The 22,757-nt window shown below is 38.4% G+C and overlaps 1 protein-coding gene across 2 annotated transcripts in view; it reads right to left on the minus strand.

Annotated features, from left to right (window-relative positions):
• CTNNA2 (catenin alpha 2) overlaps positions 1-22,757 on the minus strand; it is a 405,963-nt gene that overhangs the window by 48,759 nt on the left and 334,447 nt on the right. For both annotated transcript variants that reach the window (XM_015624690.1, XM_015624688.1), the window contains exons 9-11: positions 13,144-13,236; positions 12,716-12,872; positions 9,629-9,829 (exon numbers count right to left, since the gene is read on the minus strand). In XM_015624690.1, the coding sequence (XP_015480176.1) occupies positions 9,629-9,829; positions 12,716-12,872; positions 13,144-13,236 (451 nt within the window). The remainder of the gene's footprint in view (positions 1-9,628; positions 9,830-12,715; positions 12,873-13,143; positions 13,237-22,757) is intronic.

Raw genomic sequence — 22,757 nt, forward strand, 5'->3', positions numbered from 1 at the left:
TGCCAGCAAAATCTAGGTTGAACGGCTTCTGGAGAAAAACTGGGAATCAGCAAAGCTGAAATTACTTCCATTTTATCAATTGATTAATTCTTTTAAATTATACTTCTTTTTTTCTTTTTTGCTGATGCATGATAGAAATCCAGCATATGACCACGTATGAACTCATGCCTTCATCAAACTTGTATTTCTTGTTTTTTAAAACATTCTGTTCCACAAAGAAAATATTTTCTCTAAAGTTCTTCTTGTTTTTCTCCCACCCACCTATATCTCCTACATATAAAAATTACAATTAATTACCTATTTCCTAAAAACATATTCCCTGTTGACTTCTTCTCCTGTGGCAATCAGTTTGTACTGCAATTTTGGTGCTTAGAAACATCACTGCAAATTTTGTTTAGTGATATGGGAACAATAAGATCCCTGACAGACAGAGAAATGCTAGGTTACATAATAAAATTATTGAGATAAAAATTAAAAAAATGTTTGGGCGTTCTTGTTCAAAGCATTAGAACAAAAAGTTTCATTAGTATGCAAGATTAAATGAATGCCTTGCTGATTTATTGCACTTTTATGGCCTTATTATTTAGGAACTTAAATTCCTCAGAATCTTAAGTAGATGTGAATGTTCAGAAATGTAGAAAGGGATAATTAAGACGCAAAAAATGCAATAAAGGTCAAGGACCCTCCAGGTGCATGGGCTTCTAATTCTTAGTAGCATCAATGGGAGTCAGGAAATTTGGTCTGGTTTTGTCCCACTTCATACAAGTGTAAGTTTGAAATCTCTTTCCTTATACCAGAGAACAGTGGATGCTTCAGTGAGACAATCACACCTACCCTACTTTAAAGACTCAAGTTCAGCTGGATAAAATTCTGATTTTCCTCTGCCCACTAAACACAGAGGGAGGTGTTTGGCTTGGACCAGATGCCTGCTTTAGACAACCAAGTTCAGGCATAAATCAAACAAATCAACCCCATTTGTGCACCAAATCCTGGCACACTTTGGCTCTCAATCAGGCAGAGCACACGTGGCTCCTTTCCATCCCAATCTCACTGGAACTGAAGGGTTCCCAGGGCTCTCATCTTTGGGGCATTTTTCTGCCCAGAAGACAATTTTTGAAAGGCACCAGCAGAGCTATTTCCTAGAGCTTCATTTTGAAAAGCCAAGCACCTACTTGACTCTGTTTAGAACCCAGGGATTTGGATCCAAGGGAAGCACCCTTCTCAAAGCCCAGGGGGTGTTCCCTGGAGCCTGTCCTCAGACAAATCAGATATTTGGGCTGCAGAGAAGTGACTGCTCTCCTGTACCCACCACACCCAGCTGTGCCCTCTGGCCATCCCTCACAGCTCTGCAGCCCTCCAAGAATTTGTACCTGTCCTTATGAAAACTGATTTTCCCTATGGCACATTGATAGGGGCACATCATTTAAGGTGTAAATCACTTTATCTACATGGCCCTTAAATGGTTACAAAAATCTGGTCAGTTGTGGGTAAGATTATTCAAGAATTACACAGTCTGAAGGTTTGGACATCTACACTGCTAAAAGTTTCAGGATCCCTGAAAATGTCTGTGATTCTCCTAAACATCATAGTTGTTTGTGTCATGTAAAGCAAGAAAATTACCTATAATTTTATATATATATATATTTATTTATATATAATATATATATATCTGACAGGCAGGATTGTAAACTTAAGGTTATCAGAGGAGAGGAAAAAAAAATAAAAAAAACCATGAATGATCCATTAAATTACAAAAATATTAAAAAAAATAAAGCTCTCTTAAGAAAAAAAAACTCTTTATCCAGATTTAAAAGATTTTAGTATGAAACATTCACAATGTTACAGTTTAAAAATTTCAGGGCTCTGGATTAAATTTTTTCTGTTGTTTTTTGTGTTTGTGTGGCTTGTTTTTGTTCTTTTTTTTTTTTTAATACATTAATTTACTTAACTGAAGAAAGAATGCAGTCTACTGGGAAGTTCAAGTATTTAAAACAGGTATTTGAAAGATCATTCCTAAGGGATATCTGACATCATCTGTCAAAGACAGTGCAGTTTTTTAGTTTAATTTGAAGGATAAATAAGGAATGAAATATGATACCTTATTTAGCTCAAAGTGTTTGTGAAAACCTGTTTCTAGAACTGTACATTCCTTATCAGAAGATTCTAAATACTTCACAGAATGTTTTTAAGTCCTGGTCTCACATCATATAATTTACATTTCAGTCATGACTATTATATTGCTAATTGAAAAGAAAAAGCTTTTAAGTCTACTGAAATATTACATAACATATCATAGAATCACAGAATCATTAGGGTTGGAAAAGTTCCCTCAGATCATGGAGTCCAACCCTTAACCCAGCACTGCCAAAGCCACCAGTGACCATGTCCCCAAGTGCCACATCCACACAGCTTTTAAATCCCTCCTGGGATGGGAAATCCACCACTGCCCTGGGCAGCTGTGCCAGGGCTGGACATTCTTTGGGCAAAGAAAACCTTCCCAAATCTCCAACCTAAACCTCCCCTGGCCCAGCCTGAGCTGTTCCCTCTCCTCCTGTCCCTGTTCCCTGGGAGCAGAGCCCGACCCCCCCGGCTGTCCCCTCCTGGCAGGGAGTTGTGCAGAGCCAGAAGGGCCCCCTGAGCCTCCTTTTCTCCAGGCTGAGCCCCTTTCCCAGCTCCCTCAGCCCCTCCTTGGGCTCCAGACCCTTCCCCAGCTCTGTTTTGGGTATCAAATCCTGTGTGTCTCATACTTGGGAAACAGGAAAAGCAAAATTAGGGCACGGTGCTACAGCACAGAAAGGATGAAACATCACTGTCCAATCCCCTCATTAAATGGTTAAAAGTCAGCTGTAAAATAATGAATATCCACAGCTTATAGCAGTTTGCAGTGAACACAAGACTTTCAGGAAGAATCAGCCTTCACTGCCAAATACTGATTTACCCATGGCCCACAAAAAACAGTGTTCTCAGGCTTCCTTGAATTTATGGTCAATCCTGACCCTTTGACTCCCTTGTGTTAAGTCTTCTGGCACTTCCCAGAAGGCTCCAACTTTATCTGTGGGTTTATGCAACCAAGCAGATTGATGTGGGAATGAGAGAAATGGATTTGCTCATGTGCAGCCCATGAGGTGAGATGGCCATTGCAGAAATTAACGGCATGTCTGGAGCTATGTCACCAAGTGCTGGGAGACAGGGACACACACACGAGGGGGAAAAACACACCTTCAAACCTTGTCCTGCCTGAACTGCCATTGACAGAAAGATAAATGTCAGGGCAGAAGTCAGGTGAGTGCTGTTTGCCTCCTGGCCAGCACAGGAGGCCACTGACTATGGACAGGTCCATCCCAAAGTGGACAGAGGATAACAAATGTCAGCTGTAGGGACATTTGTGTCTCACCAGCTTCAGCTGTCTCACTCTACCTGGGCAAGACTACACACAGCCAGCACCCCCAAAATATTATTCCTGCCAAACAGAACACTCTTAGGTTAATACTTCAAATGAAAGCAAATTCTTCAGAAAGCAGGCTGATGCTGTTGAACACCAAGTAGGTTATGTAAAAAGCAAACCACCCTTCCTGGCTTAGCTTTAAGTTTGTGTATATCAATATGTAGGTGTGTGTAGGCGAGGGGATGCAAGGAATACCAGGGCTTTTATTTTAAAACATTATTGTACAATTCACACTTGTATTCACAAAACATTCTGCTGGAGTTGGTGGATGGATACTCACTCCATTTCTCTGACTATATTTTCTAGACCTGGGAAATTTCTTTCTAATTCCACCACCACCCTCCTTATTTTAAAGAACAGCTTTTAAGAGCACAAAATGTTTTTGAGAACACATTTGAGCTGTGATTAAATAATACCGGTTTATGAAAATGGTATTTCTATTATATTAACCCACTATTCATTATACAAGGTGTCTGGCACATCCAAAATAGATAACCTTGGTATTTTTTAAACTCTCACTGAGTTAATTCACATCTAAATCTTGATTTTTCTTTGATTATGTAATCCTTTTCCACTTCTGGAAGATCTTTAGGTTGTGGAGAACAAAGTGGAAATATCTACTTGGGGAATTCAGTGAATATCCTCCTGTAAGCACATCCTTACATCTTCAGCACCGATGTGAGGCTGTTGAGCATGGAAAAAGTATGATTTCTCAGCTGCCCATTACACTGCCACAGTTTTTCTGAGACCATGAATTAACTCAGAACCTTCCTGTCAATGCAGATTTAATCAATATAGATTTAATTTACCTAGAGAAATTAAATAAAAATATCTTTTAGTCTTGTCTTTCTCTCCCCAGCAGCCCAAACAGCATTTTCCTTTGGGCAGATTTTGGTGCTGCCCATTCACCTGTTAATGAATGCCTTGTGCACCAACCACGGGGCTGACCCTGGAACTCACAAAAGTTCCCTTTCTGCTTGCTGAGAAATGATCACTTGTGCTTTGCTCGTGCCTTGCCACCAGCTCTTAACCCATCAAAGGCCCTAATACTCACCCCATGGTTACCCCTTTGTCAAACAGCTGCATGTGCAGTGTGTTAGGAAGAGCCTTTGAAAATCTAGACCAATTACATTATATTCTCCTTTAGCATTGTATTTCATTTTTAAACTCTAAAAGTGGAGAGAAAAAGAGCTAGCATTTCAGCTTTGAGCTACAGTGGTGATTTATTCATCTCTTATGTCTCATTTAATTGCTTTATAATGCATTTTATATGATTTCTTAGTGAATTCCTCTGGTTAAAAATCCTTTGGATCAAACCAAGCAGTAGTGGAACACAATCTTGGGTGTTCTCTGGTCCTTTTGTAAACTACCTTTTCTTTAATAATGCATTACTTTTTTTTTTTCTTGTTGACACCTTGACCTTTGGATTTCAGTTTAGTAAAACTTTAGCGAAAATGCTACAGTACTTTGCAGAATAAAAGTCATAATTTGATCAAAACTCCTGGAAAAATGATCTCATGTTCTCAGGATGATGGTACTCATAAGTTTTATTGTAACTACCTGAACTCCCATAAAACATGAATTTAACATCATTTATTTTTTAAATAGGTTCCATTTTGCATCTTTCAGCTCTCCCTCAGATTCAATATGGGTTATTTTTTTGATTACAGCTATGCTTAAATTCATCTTCTTGCTTCTACATTTTGTTTGCCATCATATCACTGCTGAAAAATCCATCTTTCCCACATTTTAGTATTAGCTTTGATAACATCATTGAGCTGCCTTTTCTTAGTGATAAATATCTTTCAAGTTTGCCCTACTCACACTGATAAAACTCTCACAGGCTTATTGCTGAATTGCCAGTAGTGCTGATTTTCAACTTCAGTCCATTCTGATAAAGACAAAATAAAAAAAAATAAAAAAAAGTGTGTCAAAACAGAAGTAAGAGTGACCTACTTAAAACCAGGGAGTTACAAAGTTACTGGGATATTTTTAAAACATGCTAAAAGCTGAAACTCCAGTTTCTGGTGTGAATCAGATTTCAAATTTCCAGCGTCCTTCACAGGAGTACCCCAAGTGGTACTTGCTGTTCCAGGATGGTTTCCAGACAGCCCAGTGCAAACTGGAGCAAAAAAAATAAAATAAAAAATGGTTGGGAAGTTTTCACAGCCTTTCCCAGGCAGTTCTGGCCCTACTCCTTCTGCTCTTACCCCTTTCATTTCCCGTTCACTTCCTTTCATCACAACCCTGCAAAGTCTACTCCAGTTTTCCCAGCTTAAATCCAACCCTCTTGACCTTTAAAGACTGTCAAGGTTTTTTTTCTCCTTCCTGAACGCCAAAAATCTTGGAAAACAGGATCTGGCCTCTTTGCCTGTTCCTTGATTTCTTTCTAGGGATGATTTTTTCATCTGTTTAGAAGCACAGGCTTCTTTGCCTTCAGTTTTCACAGTTTTTGAAGTAACTGCTGAGTGCATTTCAGTCTCCCCTTGGGTGAATGGGAAAACCTCAGCTGGCCTTGGTCACTGGGTGATGAGCAGGAGGACAAATCTCAATATTCAAACATCAATTCTGCTCTGTTTCCTCTTACTTTCTTCCCTTTCCTTTTGCCTTTATCCTTGCTTTTAACCTTTTCTTTCTTCTCTTTGCCTTTCCACCCTTCTCTCCTTTTTTTCCCCTCCATGGACATCTCGTAACAGGATGATTTCACAGCTTTCTACAAATCTGAATGCCAGTATAACATTTAACAGAAGCACCCTAAAAAAAAACCACAACCAACCAAAAAAAAACCCACAAAGAAGCAACCAAAAACCACCTCAAAACCAACCAATCAACTAAGAAAATTGAAGATGAAGCTCTGATTTACTCCTGTATGCATAACATCCCCTAAAATCTATGAGTTTGGTGTTCCCACTGAGCTCCATAGACTCTGTGGTTTTATAGGTTTCATCTTGGATTTATAAGAAATTCAGCAAGCCAGAGCTAAGTTTTTGTTATGGTTTTTAAAGGAAAATGGACGTACTCTATTTTAAAAGGCCATTAGCCAGTCTGTCACTCCCTAAAACTGCTGCCAGAGATAAGAATCCAGCCTCTACCCAGTACTTGGCTTTAATGGCAGTTTGTTAGACAAGCACAGGCTACAAAGCACTGAAACACTAAAAAACCCATCCCATATATTCCAGTGGCTGTAAATTGAAACAACAAACAAATAAAACTTGGAGGTGAGACTGGTTATTAAAGCAATGTTTGCAGTTTCCACTTCCCCGAAACTATCAACATCATTTTCATGAGAGATTAATTTTCTCTCCACTAAAAAAAAAAAAAAAAATAAAAATTAGCAAGATGCTTTCCTTTCCAAAGCACTGTATCCATATTTCTCCACTGTGGTCCAACACAACCAATACTCACAGAACACAGTGAAATATCTGGAAAAAGAGGTTTAACAGAGGATTTCTTTTTCTGAGTTGACAATTAAAAGCAAATAATAAATATAATAGAAAGATAATCTGCTTACTTCTCCATCATCGTTTAACTTAATTTTTCCCAGCTTCCAAAGGCATTTCATTTAAAATTAAATTAAGGTCAGTTAAAAAAAAAATAAAAAAGGAAGCAGTAAAGATGAAAACAGTGAGATGTTCATGATTGTGCTTCTCACAGAGATTTTGATGTGCACATCTGTGGGTGGAACCTTAATCCCAACCAACCACTGCCATCATTTCTGAGTGTTTGATAAAATTTGGGCAGAAACCTGAGGTGAGGAACTGAAAGTTATTGAAATAAATGTATGGATTCATAGTTAGCCAGATCATGGAGTCACTGAGGTTGGAAAATACCTCTCAGACATCACATCCCACCACTCCCCCAGCAGCCCTGTGCTCCGTGCTGTCCCCACCTGCCACATCCACAGTTTTGAACACTTCCATGGATGGTGATTCCAAAATGGCACAGGGGGGTCGAAATTCCATCTTCACCACTTCATTCTTAGGTGATGGAATGAGTCAGTTAATTCTACTTTTTTTAAATCATACAGAAATCATAATCAGGGCCTTTGTAAATGGCCTGAAAAGCTGCAGATAGAAATTGTGCTCTAATATTAATGATCCACATTCACAACTGTCAGAAATTGTTTAAGCTTCATCAGCTTCATTGAATTTGGGCCCATTCTGTCCCTGAAGTACTGCTACACAATTTGTACATGATATAAAGTTCTTAATATTGTAAACATAATCTTTTTTTTTTTTTTTAATACTCACGAGTTTATTTACACCTTATAAAATAAAAAAAATAAGTAAAAATTTTGACTTGGAAGAACAGAGACTTGTTCTAACTATTTAATCCCAACATTAACACATTGATGTTGTCAAGATGCCCTCAGTCCAGTGTTTATAGCACTTAGTTGTAATTCAAATTATATCAAGAAGTGAATTAAATATGGAATATAATTATTTGCTGTACATGTTATTAATCTATATAATGGAACTTTATACCATTGAACAATTTTTAATAAAAAAAAAAACTTATAGAATGTTGGGTCACAAATGTTAGCTCAATAAAAAGCTCGAACATACATTTTGTTTTAATAAAGAAATGTTAATGGTAGGAAGAAATCTTCATAGCCCTTCCTCGACCAAAAGACAACTTTAAGAGAAGAGTATAACAAAATATTTTACCACATAAAACTGAACAGATTATTTTCCTTCTGTGAATTCATAAAATCAGTTCATAAACTTTTAAAAAGAAGCTAAATTTATAGTATTTATTCCACTGATCTCCTGTTGGTTAGTAAAAATAGGCTGACATTAAGCTGGGGGCCACAATACCACAAGTAATAGTTAATAATCCCCAAATCAGTTTTCTTTTTTAGCTTATTTTGTTGATATCTGTTCTCTGAAAGGAGAAGTTCTAGGCTGAAGAGCTAGAACAGTTTTTGCTTTTCCATCTCACAGGGCAATTCCTGGGCTTTCAGTCCAAAAGTTACATTTGATGTGTCCTGAACTGGTGCAATTTTCATTTGTTCCTTCTAAAATAATCTTGGTGGTTTTAAACCTCAGATGAACAAGTGCAATCAGGCAGGGGAGGATCAGCTCAGACACTTCCAGACACCCACAGCTCTCTATCCTACAGGGCACCTGATCACTGCGTGGAGACCCAGTCTGTGAAGCCCATGAAATCTGGAGCATGATTCACCCAAAACCACCCAAACCACCCAAACCCACTGCTTTCAGATAAGAGCACTTGGTAGCACTGCCTGCACTGAATTATTGAGAGCACTGATATAAAGGGTTTTAAAATGACCAGCACAGACCTAATCAGCTACACTGAGATGAATCCAATCCCTGCTCTGGCAAGGCAAAAACAACAAAAAAAAGAATATTTCTTCCCATTCTATCAATCTAGCAGACTTTTCTACTTCTATATAATCTACATATTTTATACAATCTATCAGACTTTTACATTTTCTCAATCAGGTGGTGCATTTTCAGTTGCTTACATGTATTTTTCAATGAAAAGTTGCTTTGTTTAGCAACACTTCAGTCATCAACAAGTGCATTCACTGCACAGACCAGAGTAACATTTGCAGTGATTTTCTGGAGATGCATAATATATAATCAATCATCTCAGAAGAAAAGGCTGTTTATTATTTATTCAAATCATAGAAATTTGATGTAGTGGCCTAGTCTTGATGCATTACTGAATCTCTTTTCTTATCTGGCTTCTGTCAGTATGACTTCAGCAACAGCACTGAGTAGAGAATAAAAAACACACTCACAGCCATGAATTTATTTGTTGGTATCTTGGCTTCAGGAAGAGATTTCCCTCTGAGTTACAGATCTCAAAAAATCCAACCAAAGTTTTAAATTACTAAATAAGAGTATTGTCACCCTGAAAACTCAGCTTCTGAGCTTGCTAACAGTTTTCTAAGGACTTTCCCAGGAGAGTAACTGTAAACATAGATATGTGTACATTCTTTCTGTTACACATCTTGTGATGGGCATCTCTCATGGCCAGTTCAGTGAGAAAGTGTTATCCTGACCATCCAATCCCTGGCCATGGTCAGAAACCTATAAATCCTGGGAGGAAAAATAAACTCTGCTCTTCTTTCCACCACACCTCGACCTGTGTCCGCGTGATCTATTCATCTTCAGCGGTAACAGAGTATTTCAGAAATTCTTTCAGCAAACTCACCAGTTTCAGAGAGCAGTTTGGTGGCTTCCAGCACCTTCTCAGTGTAAACCCCAGTCTCGTAGTTTTCCATCTCTGCGTTGATGATGTGGATGACTCTGGCTGCACGGCCCCGGATGGCGCCCGCGGTTCTGTCCAGCGTGTCCACATCCCCCTCTTGCAGGGCAATCACACACTTGTTCACATCTTCCAGGATGTGGTTTTCTGGAATTCAGGGGAAAAATACAGCTTGTTCAATTTCACTCTTCCTCATGGCAAAGCTTGCTGATTTGGGCTGATGTCAGTATGCTAAAAAATTGATATCTACCTTTATTCAGGCTGCAAAGCAAAAGCCCTTCTGTGATATTGTCACATGACAGTAAAAATCTGTGTGATATTTATCTTTAGTAGGGGCTAGGCTACATCATCCTACCTCTACTGCTGTGCATCCCAACCTGTAGTTCCTTGAAAATCAGTCACATTAATTTCAAACATCGCACTGAATCTTCTCATAATGAAATTGCAAATAAAATGAATGCAAAAGGGAAAGCAGTCAAATATTTTGTAGATTCTCTAATAAACAGTTGGGCAATTTTCTGAGGGTGAATTTACACTCTCACATAAATTTTTATTATATTTAGCTTATTTTTGCTTAAGTAAGTCAGAGAAGAAAATAAATCACATTGAAAAGACAACAGCAAATGGCCTTTGTAGACAGCACAAAACCTGGGCATGAGAAGTTCATTTCCACACCAGAGAATAAGCTGGGAATTTCTAACACACACTATAATTATATGTGACTTGGCATAATCTGAAGCAGGAGATGACAACAGTGACTCTGCTCGGAGGAGGTGATATCAAGCACCTTCACTGGGTTCTTGGGAGATGCATTGTTATTTTTCTGGCTCTGAATCAGCTATCTACTCTCACATGCTGCAGTATCTGAATTTATGTAGTATTCTCACATACAAATGATGTGAAATCATGAAGAAGACTCTGACTAGGTCAGGCATTATTTCTTTGCAGTCAGTAGAATAAAACATAATTTTAGTATGACCACAACCAAATTGCATATTTGACCAAACTCAGTCTGAGAAACTCAGTGACACTAAACAGCAACTTGATTTTCTGATAGAGACACCTCTAAACCAAAAATGAAATGCTGTTCTTTGTAGTATAGTAAACCAGAATTAATTAGTTCACCAACTGTGTTTTGTTAATTATCCTTTGCCACTAAAAAGAATGACTCACTAATCTTCACAGTTAAAAATTTCAAGGTTGGATCATTTGAGGGTTTCAGAAATGTTTTACATGATGTCAAATTTTATACTGCAACAACTTTGGATGGAAACTGAAAGTCCCCTGAGCTGTGAATGAGTAACTTGCAAGGTAAAATTCTTTGTTTAAAACACTCCCTACTCAGAATGAAAAAGCAGTGCTTTGTTAAAATTTTTCTCCACTGTTTCCATTTCACCATCACCAATCTGCTTTTACCAGGGCACAAATTTGCCCAAGAAGTGCTATATGAATTTGGACAGTGCATTTGGAATATGAAATAACTTTGTAAAAGTATGGTCAGCTTTCTACTGGTAGCCACCATATTATTAAACCATCAAATGTGACAGTCAATATGAAGAGGAGGAGGTGTCATTTCAGGAGGTACATTTAACCAGATAGTGGCATTTTGCATGCTTCACTGGTTTAACAACCAAAAATAAAAATATTCTCTGTAAGCTGAGGCTTCCAAGCTTTACAGCAAGAGCAACAGGCTTTCTGTTTCCTCATGTTTAACAGAGATGTCTGTGCAAAGAATTAGGAAAAAGGAATCTAAACTTTTCAGAAATAAATCTGCCTTGGAAAGTTTGGATCTAAGTCAAAACTCTGAAGGAATTAAGGCTTAAAAATTGAAAAACCCCATCATCCATTCAAATTACTTCTGATTTATTGATACATATGGATACAAGCCCTTGGAGTAAGCAAAGTCCTCAAACAAAAAAGAAAATGGCCATTTGAGACAGATTTCCAACTCTGGCACATGGGTCTGCAGTTTACAGCCTGGTCATCCCTTTCTCTTAGAATTGTTCTGCCAGGAAGTGTTTGAAAGCTTCAAATCTCAAATAAAAATCAATGTGCTCCCAAATTCTGAAGTACCCTTCTATTCAGAGAGCTCATTTTTATTTTTTCTTGCCATGGCTTGCAGGAAACACTTGCAGGGCTGTTGAACAGAGGAGTGTAATAGACTAAAGCAAACCACTTCCCTGTTGAGGGCAGCAGGATACAACCAAACAAAATAAAGATGGCAAAAAAGAAAATTAAGGATTTTTTTTAAAGGATAAAAAATTTTTATTTCAATATTTTTTTCTTCCTCATAAAGTTGTTCTGGAAAATTCAGGAAATATCAAGGAAAATACAGAACAAAACATAACATTTTGTCCAGACTGTCTCATGAGGTTTGGCTCTTCTGAGACATTTGAGTAAGCAAAGCCCTCTTGGCATGCTCTGTGTCCTTACAACAATGAAATTCACCCTTCTGAGAGCAATAGGAAAATGAGTTTTCTGTAGAATTAACCCAAGCCATGCATGATTTTGCAACTACAGCATCCACTGGGTATGATCAAATTACAACAATACACTCTGCCACGAGCTGTAGCACTTTACCAGGAGGATGGAGAAAAGACTGTGACCCAGGGTCAGTGTTCTTCTTCACCCTCTCAACCCAAACCAACCTGTCATTCTGTAAAGTTCACCTTTCCTCCTCTTGCCCACAACTGCACAAGATTCCAACAATATCTACAAATACTCTCAGCCTGTAACAGGTCTGGAACACATTTTTAGGAGGTGGCCAAAATCCCACTTCGTGCCTGAGTTGAAACAAAGCTTCTCTAGGAATAGAAGCACAAATAAATCCTATTTTCTGGGAGGTGAAGAGCCAACCATTGCTACCAGGGATGAATAAACACAGTGTGCTTGGCTCTACCAAGTACAGATCAGCATTCCAATACAGACACACTAATGGATTAATGATGCGATGGTAATTACAGCTTTTACCCACTCTGACCCAATACTTTAATTTAGGAGTATATTTTTAGAAAAGTCTCTTGACCTCAGTACCTGAAACAGAGAGGAAATCGTCCACTGAAGTGATGTCGTCAACAGCCTCAGTGAGAACTCGCACCTGTTTCTCCCACTGGTCCTTAAACACGTCCATGTTGTCCTGGGCTACTTTGCTCTGGGGTCTGGCAGCCAAAGTGAGTGCAGCATTAATTACCTGTTAGACAAACCCATTTGTTAGAGGAGGAGTGGCAATTTTTATTTTTTTAATTTTTTTTTTTAAGGGAAAGAGCAAATAGATGATGGACCGTGTTAAAAATACAGCATTACAACCCATTTGATAAGAAGGGTCTCAAGATATGGATGCATTTTTCACAGTTTGTGGAAATCAGGCAACAATCTCATGACAAAGACAAGGCTGTGCTCTTCTTCTAGTGCTTTTAAGTGTTAAAAGACTCCTCAAGTGTTTTTTAGCAGGAATCACTCACCTGTGGGCACAGACTATCAATCTGTGTGGCTGCCATACGGACTAACTTCACACCTTCTTCATTATTGGAGATTGAACAGGCCAGATTTGCAACCTGCAATGAAATAATGAAATCATCAGGATGAGAATCAAGTTTTAGGCAAGTGAGCCATTTTATACCTTTCTCTGTTATTAAGCTTTGACTGAAATGAAAGAATTTTTTACGAGGGGAATAATACATCTTCTGTGCTGGTGAACAGAAACCCATGTAGATTATTTCCTTACTAACAAACTGAACTACCCATCTTCTTTAGATTTTTCTCAGAATCTTCCTTCACTGTCAAGTGTTTCACATCCTCCTCTATAGCTTGAAAATTATCTGCTGAGAAGTCATATAGGGAATGCAGGACATCCAGACATTTATCTGTACATTTCCTTTTCTCCATTTCTTTTTCCTCTTATGGATTATATTGATTTTTAATGTAGGTAATCAGGCTCATCCATACGCTCTGAACTTTGCAAAAGGAAGGATTTTTCATGTCCTAACACACAGAATCATACTTTTCAGCCCATAATCAAAACTGATACCTTCCCTGATACTGGCCAGTTACATCATATCTCTCAAATATCTTCATTGTTTCCAATGGTTTTGTGCATGTTAAAATGATTTTATTTTTCAGGTAGACTTTTATTTCTATGTGTATCTCTGCCCTGCAGTAAAATACCCATTTGTAACAGTAAAGTAACTTAGAGATGTGAAATGACTCTTTTGAAACCTTGTTCTGTAATATAGGTCTGAAGATCTCGTTCAAAGATCTTTAAATCCACATTTACTTACCCTGGCACAGCTTTGGGAAGTCTGAACCTCTAAGACTGAAGGCTATTTGGATAAGATAAAGACTTGGAGAGACATCTGAATGAGATCTAGAAATCAGACCACGTCTCCAGACACAGCAGAGCTGAATTTCTGTGGCTTGGATTCAAGTGGAGGAGCATGTTCTCCCAGCTCAGACAGCTCTTCCAAAAAACCCATTCCCAAAAGCTTTGTGCCAACTCCATGAACCTGCCCTTGGTTTTCCAAACACCAATTCATGTCCCAGTGCACACTGTGATATTTAAACCACTAAGGTACATTTTGGGATAGGGAAATACAGGATATGTTTTAATCATCCAAAATTATGACTCTTTATTCTAATCTTCATTAAAACAAACTTATAAAATTTTAAATATGTTTCCTTGATGTTATTCACTGTGCCTGAAGGCATAGCTTTCAGTTGGAAATGATTCATGAATTAGTTCAAATGCCCCCATCTTTCCAATTTTCCTCCAGTCTTCCCTAGTGGTATTAATCTGTTCTCATCTGCAGTGCACATCCCTACCTTAGCCCAGATCCATCTGTTCTGCATAGAACCTATTTCACTTCCAGTTCTGTGCAGCATGGTTTGCATAAATCAGAGTGCCAAAGCCCAGGCAAGAAAAGAACCCAAGGCTTCAAAGAGTCTTGCAGGCATTTCCTCGTCAAGATTTTATCATAATGCTGTGATTTTTATTTTCATTTCATGATGAGACAAATGAGTTGCTCTGTTTGTTAACAGCCTTACAGCTCTGATGTCAAAAACACTCTCCTGAGCTGACATCTTCCAATTAATTTACCATTTTCTGTAGTCCCTTCTTTGCACACATCAAACAAAACTCTTTCATCTTCACCAGAAACAACAGCTAAGCAGGGTAATACTTAGAATTCATTAATATGAGTGGAAATTACAGACTTTAAAAACTAGTAAATGATATTAAGTTTAGCAAGAGCCACCTTCCTGTACTGGAACTAAGGGGCTTTTCAGATTGCCCCTCCATTTCGTGATTAACATGATGAGAATTTGTCCCAAGGCTTCAGATGTAACATTTACTTTTTTGCAGATACAAATATGTGACTGAAGGTGGCTGGGTGGCCTGAAATGACCATCAAACTGTAAAGCAGGTCTTTGAGTTCCTCCAGAAGGGAACAATGCAGATGTAATCAACAAAAATAAAACTTATTTCTTCTCTCTGTCTGTTAATTACTTTTGAAATAGAATCCAACGAGATATTATTTGGATGTTGCAAAGTGCCCTGTTTTTCCAAGCAAGATGCAGACACAACCAGAGAAATATTTTTCCCCTTTTTTTGTAAAATAGGGTTCAATACATTGTTTTGGGTGTTATTATCAACACAGGAGTACAAATGTAATTATTGCTGCATTAAATACATATCAAAGAGCATCACAGTTACCTGTTTAAAAGAAATAATGATACCCATCAGGTAAAATCCCAAGTTTAATAGTTTCTGTGGTATATTTCAAGCCTTGCATAACCACAGCCCTGTTTCATCAGCAGTCAGGCAGCAATGCTATTCCACAATCCAGCAGGGAATGTGCCAGCCTGCACCACGACACCATCTGATTGTGTCAAACAAACACAGAGAGAAGCAAACTCCACAACAGCAGATGCAATCTGAATAAAACTGAATTCAGCACTACAAACCTATGACTTTACCCAAAACTTGATTTTTAAAAGATGGCAAGAAATAGCCTTTACTTGCTCAAGCCTCTGTTTCAGTGCATAAGCCGTGAAACAACGCAAGTTTAGGTGCACTCAATCACCAGATACCTCACTTTTTAATTATTTTGATTGACTTTGTTATCAAATACACAGTCATGTCAACATCAATTAATATTCTTGGCACAGCAAAGTCCACATGCATGCTCTTACTTGATAGAAACCACAAGGTAATTCCCCCTGCTTTAACTGATTATAAATTCAGCAACTTCAGGTATTTTTCCTACCTAAAACCCTGAATAAAAAAAAATTAAGACACAATTGCACCCCACTTAGCTGAGACATTTGGATTAGGTGTCAAACTGATCCCTTTGGACAATGGATTAGAAAAGGGAGGCCTTTCCAGGGTGTTTCAGGTGCCTGCTTGACTCATCCTGTAGATGTGTTTAGTTTATTATTTAAACTTCAATTACAGCTGCCCCTGGTGATTGTTGAAAAAGGTATTAGTGAAATAAAAGATGTTTTACTGGTGCACTATAAGTTGTTTTGCACGAGTATATTTAACAGAACGTGTTTTATGAAGTACACAGACACTTTGGAGGGTGGGAATTTCCTTCATGTGCCACTCTTGGGCTGGATGGAGCAGAGAGCTTGGAAAGGCAAATAAAAAGGCTGTGTGTTAGTGCAGCTGCCAATTTACCAAAACTTTGATTTGAAGCCTTTATCTTTGCACTTCGAATGCTTTGTGTCCACCAAAGCATTGAAGGGGAAGTTTTCTGAGAGGCTATGGAAGCAAACACGTAGTTAATTTATTTTTCTTTTTTTTTACTGTTACTAAGTTCCTTGAGCACACTGAACTCTCTGATTGCCTAAGCATAATTTCAGATTGTATTGAGATCAATGTGAACTGTCCAAAGAGCATTTATATCAAGGAACACATTTTAAATACCAAAATCAATGAACTGTGAATCATTCTCAAAAACACATGGATAACTTAATATCAGTGAAGCTGCTGTGTAGATGAACATTATTGTCCAGGATTTCAGCTCTGCTAAGCTGCTCTTATGCCATCAAAGCAATTGCTGAACACCTTAAACCTGTCCTGCAAGAGCGTGGGGATGCAGTGAGCAGGAAGACAAACATCCAGCTCCAGTGATGCTGCATTTTTCAGTAATCACCAAATCCACTGAACCAATCCCAGAACTGGGGATGTGAAAAATCAGGAGCCAACTCCTCTGTATTAATTTCTGTCAGTGGCACTGATAGCCCAAGATGCATTTCTGCACCTTGCTAGTATCTGTCTTTAATCACACAAGGAATTCCATTAGTTGCAATTATTTAAATTACATACAGGACCAGCTCCTATAAAATTTATCTCTCTGTATTTTTAATTTTTTAGGGTTTTTTTTGTACTCCAGTCTCAGTTTCCTGCTGGATAGCAGATTGGGGTGGGGAATAACTTTGTTTCTAATGCAAATTTTTATTACCCTGTGGTGACCTTAGGACACGAAAACTTTATTTCTGCTACAAAATTGCACTCCAAACTACAAAAGTAATCAAAAATCTTCCATATCAATTTACTTCATTTTTACACTGATTAAAATCAGGTGTAGTTACCTTTCATTGTGGTTTTAAATGAGACCATTTCCATTTTTGACTCGAGCCCTTTGTCTTTTTAAAGATAACTATGACTATCAAGATGTATTGTGCTCTTCTGACTACTAAAATAAACTCTCTTCTGGTTCAAAATTAAATTCAAAGATTTAATGTGGCCATTTTGAATTCAACCTCGGTGAAAAGGTCCAAAAGAAAAACCTATTGCTAAGAGCAAAAATGTGAAAAAAGGGAGCAGTATAAGCTACAGAAAAAGAGCAATAGAAACACAAAAGCTGCACAATATCCTATTTTTTAACATTTTCCTTTTATTCTTCTTTTCTCACCATAAATTGCTTAGCAGAAATGATACTGAAAAGGCTCTGTTCAGCTTCCCCAACCATTTAACCATTCAAAGGTAGAGAATAAAATCCATTTCTTAGTTTCTTAGTTTTCCATATTTTTTTTTGAATATGTGTTTTCTTCTTAAATAGTTTTATTCACATTTTTTTATATTTATATAATTTATGTTTTCATTGTAATTAACTGGTGGAAGTAATAGGAGGAAAAAAAAATTGCAAGAAATTACTCTTTATTTAGGAAAATGCAGAGTAATTTACACAAACCCAAGACAGTGGTAAACTTAGATGTTTACATCCCACTTTTGAGAAGATGAAACTTTTTGAGTCACTCAACTTGAGTTGAAGGTGGTTTAAGTCAGAGACTTCTGCAGCACTCACAGGGGACTAAAGCCAAGCAAATAATCAGTCATCATGTTCAGCTGATGAGACATAACTTGCTGAGCTGTGGTATCTCAACTATTTCTAATTATTTATCCATTCACTTAGTAATTTATCCAGATATTGTTTCAATCTCTGAATCCTTCAAAGTACTGACATATATTAATGTTGGTACTGCTGTAGGCAGCCCAGTGATATTCATGGAGCCACAAATAAGAGATTTTTTTCTAAAGGAGAGCACAGTTGAAGCCAAGTTACCCAAAATCTTCAACTTATTTATCCTTGCTGTACTCACTCAAGCATTCTATTATGAGCAAAACTCTATTTATCACTAGACAGGATGTTTTTGCACATACACAAACAAGTGCCAAAAAAATTCCAAATGTCACTGAGAGTACACATTGCAGCAGATTCCTGCTCCTCATCATGCACTGCAGTGCCAGCTTGTACTGCCATGAAAATATTAGAGTGTGGCCTCTCCCTCACAGCCTGTTCCATATGGCATGTGGGGAACCTCATACTGGATAATATAGCCAATTTCCCCTCATTTATATTATAGCAGTCACTTCTCTAAATAAGAGATGGATTTTTAAGTTCACCTGTACATATATTTCACATCTATTAAGTAATCTAACTGCATGCAAAGCTGTAAAAAAAAAGGCATTTCTTTTATAAATTAATAACTAATTTACTGAGTTTGATGTTTGCTTTGAAAATTTCTAGCACCAAACTCTGAACATATTTAACATGAACTGCTCAGATATTTACAATATGTATCTAAGGAGATTGGTACCAGCAGGATTTAGAATGCTGCAGAGCACTTCAAGCACAACAGCTGAATGTTTTATTTCACGTCTTATATGCTGCCCACTGAACCTATGAAAACCTCTTTTCACTCTCAAAAGGTCAACAGCATTTTCTCTCATACTTACTACAGGAATGAGGCTTTTCCACTCACTCCATCTCCCTTCAGACTTGCTCTGTATCAGATTTAGCTGGAAGAGCTTTAAAAGATTTCTGCTTTTGGTAATGTTCCAAGTACCTCAGACTTCAATAAATTCAGCAGGTCTTCGTCTGAGATTTATGAAGGAAACCTACGAGTGTTGGAAGCCTCATGTGTACAGAAAGCTCAACTCTAAATGAAAAGATGCTAATTTTAGACTATTTCAATGAAGTGTTTTTAAATCATTCTGAATCTCCTTCATTTCCCAGGACCATTCTGGTGCATGCCACAATTATGGCCTATAATTGTATATATCCTATAAATAGGATGGAATAAAAGGGAGATCAAAAAGGAAGTACCTAGAAAAGTCCTTCTACTTAACTATTTTCCTAACTGAAAACAACCCAACATTGGCTAATGTTTAATTATAGAGTTGCCAGTGAAGAATAGAAGAAAAAGGTACCATATTATGTTTGATCCTTCACTGTTAATAACAGATAATAATAGTGACTGCAGATATAAATTAAAAAAAAAATAGTAGAAGTAAATACTGCCTCTTCTTTTCTTTCCTTTCCTTTCTCTTTATATATGGAATTTGATCACAAAACTCTGTCTTCCAGAAACAGGTCAAGTTTTTACACCACATTGATGAGTCTCAACTGTGACAAATGTGCCTGACTGCAAATTCCTTACTGTGCCTGAAGACCTTCTAGAAGAAGAGTGGGACAATTTCTGATTTTAGATCATCTTTCTGGGTCATTGTGACTTCTCAGCAGCACAATCCCAAGACTTCTCTATGGAAAACAGGAGAAAGCAAATTGATTAAAGAAAAAAAAGATGATTGTGTCAGAGCACTTCTCCAATTTAAACCGGAGAAAAATAATTCTGGAAATTACTTCAGTTTCAATTTTACTTTTATTTTGGATTTTTTTTTTTTCTTTTTCAGTTTTTTCAGGTTTCAGCTTTACACTACTTTCACTTGTAAAATTATTCAGGCAATGCTGTTGGACAATTTCAGTGGAGCATGGCCCAGAACTATCAACTGCATTCTCAGCTGGAACCAGTGGGCCCGACAGCAACTGCCCCAGTTCCTATCTGAAGATCCAATCTCACAATTAAAAATCCAGGTACACATCTTCCAGGAGTTCTTTGTTCCACTGGATCTCTAAATTGCTTGAAAATCAAGGACTTTAAAGAAGTGGGTGTGGATGTTAATTCTCAGAGCTCAAACCAGTGGAAATGCTTTGTGCCGTGACTGAAAAGTCCCTTAGGAATTATGGATGATCCTCCCTTGTTTTCTTAGGGATGTGTTTGTGAGCCACTCAGCTGGAACAGAACTAAATGATAGAAGCACTGGGGAGCCCAGAGATGAGGGCAGCAGCAAAGGGGTTCCCTCCTGAGGTTCATTCCCCCAGGAGTTGGGAAGTGGAGCAGGGCACTCAGCTTCCTCCCTTCAATGATTTGCTCATTGCCTTGATGTAATTCCTGAATTTTCCCTCTATTCATGTGCACCCACTGCTGAGGAATTAAACAGCAAACAGCTGGAATAAGCCAAGAAGAAAGGCAGTTAAGTTAGTTAAGACCAGATTTGTACTTTAATTTTAACTGGCCTTGAGCAATATAGCATTGCACCGATAGAATGCAGCGAGTCTCTTTCCTACAAGAAAGCAGCTTGTAAAGATGCAGGGAATCTGCTCCCTGTTGTTCATCTGTTCAGGTGGATCATGGAGTAGAGATCTTGCTCTAAACCATGCCACTCATGTGTCTGCTGAGTCTAGATAGTCTTGCTAAAAGTGATTAATTTCATTTACTGACTTTCTGAGCTACAAGTAAAACTGTATTTTACATCACATTGGTACACACTTTTTTCTTCCTTTTGCATAAAGCAAAGGCAAAATTCCCAACTACAAGAATTCCTTCTGTAGAGGTCAGAGACCAGAGACCCATCTCAGTGCTTTTTCACCTCTCTTAGCAGGATTGGGTTACTTTTCTATTTAATTTGATAACAGGTAAAGGATTTCAGACATTATTCCTCCATTACTGTCTTATCCACAAACAACAAAGAATGAACAAAGAATGCAGAAGAACACAACAAAAATTACAGCACTGCCTCTGAAATGTCAGACACATTGTCACAAACAACAGAACCTTTACACATCAGTAACTGTTACATTCCAAAGCCTGCAAAGTGGCCAAATAATTTGTTAGGAAGAAAAAATCAGAAAGTTTTGTATATTAATCCTTTCTGGTCAATTTGCAACCAAGGCCACTGCTACTAAAACTCACCATGAATTATGAGCAATGCATCCTGAAATACCCAAGGAGCAGGAGGGCAGTTGGTGTCCTATGGAAACAAGATTTACAACACTGCAATGTGTGTGAGTCGATCCTATAAAGCAATTTTGACAACATCCCCCTGGCAGGGCTGTAATTAATAGATATTAATAGTGAGTAGTTACCAAAGCAATCCATCTATCTAATAACAGTCCACTATTTTGGCAAAGTGCTCAGTGACCCTGGAACATGGATGCATGCCTGACTAGGCTGTGATAATTAAACGTTAGTTATATTATCAGGGAGCTGTATTTTGACAGCTGTTGAAGAAAAAGAGGTGACTGTGCTGGAACTCAGAAAAGTTCAAGACATTAACAGAAGCTCTGAAGGCATTAACAGTGTGATATCAGACACCCCAGGGTATAAACAAAACACAAATTATAATCACTGATCCCTAAAGAAACATAACTTGCAAGTTGGATAGAACCAACTTCATTTAGCTGACCAATGTGGATGGAGCTGAACTTGGCAGGGGATGCAAAGAATAATAAGAAAGGCTTGTAGAGGTTCATCAGCCAGAAAAGGAAGGTCACAGAAAGCACATCCCCCCTCCCAAGCAAGACTGGAAAACTGGCAATAACACAGGAGAAGAAACTCAGCTACCCAACAACTTTTTTGCCTCAGTGCTCAACAGCAACCTCTCTACCCAGAGGAGGAACTGCAGGGCAGGACTGGGGGAGCAAAGTCCTCACTGCTGACAGAGAAATGAGGTTTGGGACCACCTGAAGACATGCACAAGTCCAAGGGATCCAGCAAGATGCATCCCAGACTCCTGAGGGAATAGGCTGATGCTGTTTCCAAGCCACTCTCATGACATTCCCCAGCCACAGCAGCCAGGGGAAGTCCCAGGTGGCTGGAAAAAGGCAAACATTGCTCCCATCTTTAAAAAGGGTTGAAAGGAGGACCCTGGGAGCTACCACCCTCAGCCTCACCTCTGTGCCTGCGAAAACCCTGGGCCAGATCCTGCTCAGAGCTCTGCCAAGGCAGGTGGAGAGCAGGGAGGTGGCTCAGGACAGCTTCAGCAGTGGCCAGCAGGCTGAAGAGGTGATCTCCCCCTCTGCCCTGCCCAGGTGAGACCACACCTGCAGAGCCCAGCACACAGGAGATGTGGACCTGCTGGAGTGGCTTCAGAGGAGAGCCACAGAAACAATCAGAGGCTGATTTCCTTCCTAGGGGTGAGTGAAGAAATTTAATTTGGTGTGATATTTTAAAGGCTCACAAAATCCCATTCAGAGAAAGACTGCTTTTACATACACCCAATTTTTTTTCATGAATAGTTGCAAAAAATATGAATTTTTTTTACAGTAATTTAGTAATGGCTCAAAAGGAATGCAAAACTAAGTCATCTGCCCAGAACCAGAATGTGTAGACAAGGCAACAGAACAGGATGTTCCCTTTCCCATTCTTCCTGTCAGCATTAACCCTGGCATGGAGAGAGCTCATGTTGGCTCAAAACATCATCTAGTTTATTTGTCTGCTTAGCAGCCCTTTT

Source organism: Parus major, chromosome 4, assembly GCF_001522545.3.
Source record: "Parus major isolate Abel chromosome 4, Parus_major1.1, whole genome shotgun sequence".
In the NCBI taxonomy this organism is placed as follows: domain Eukaryota; kingdom Metazoa; phylum Chordata; class Aves; order Passeriformes; family Paridae; genus Parus; species Parus major.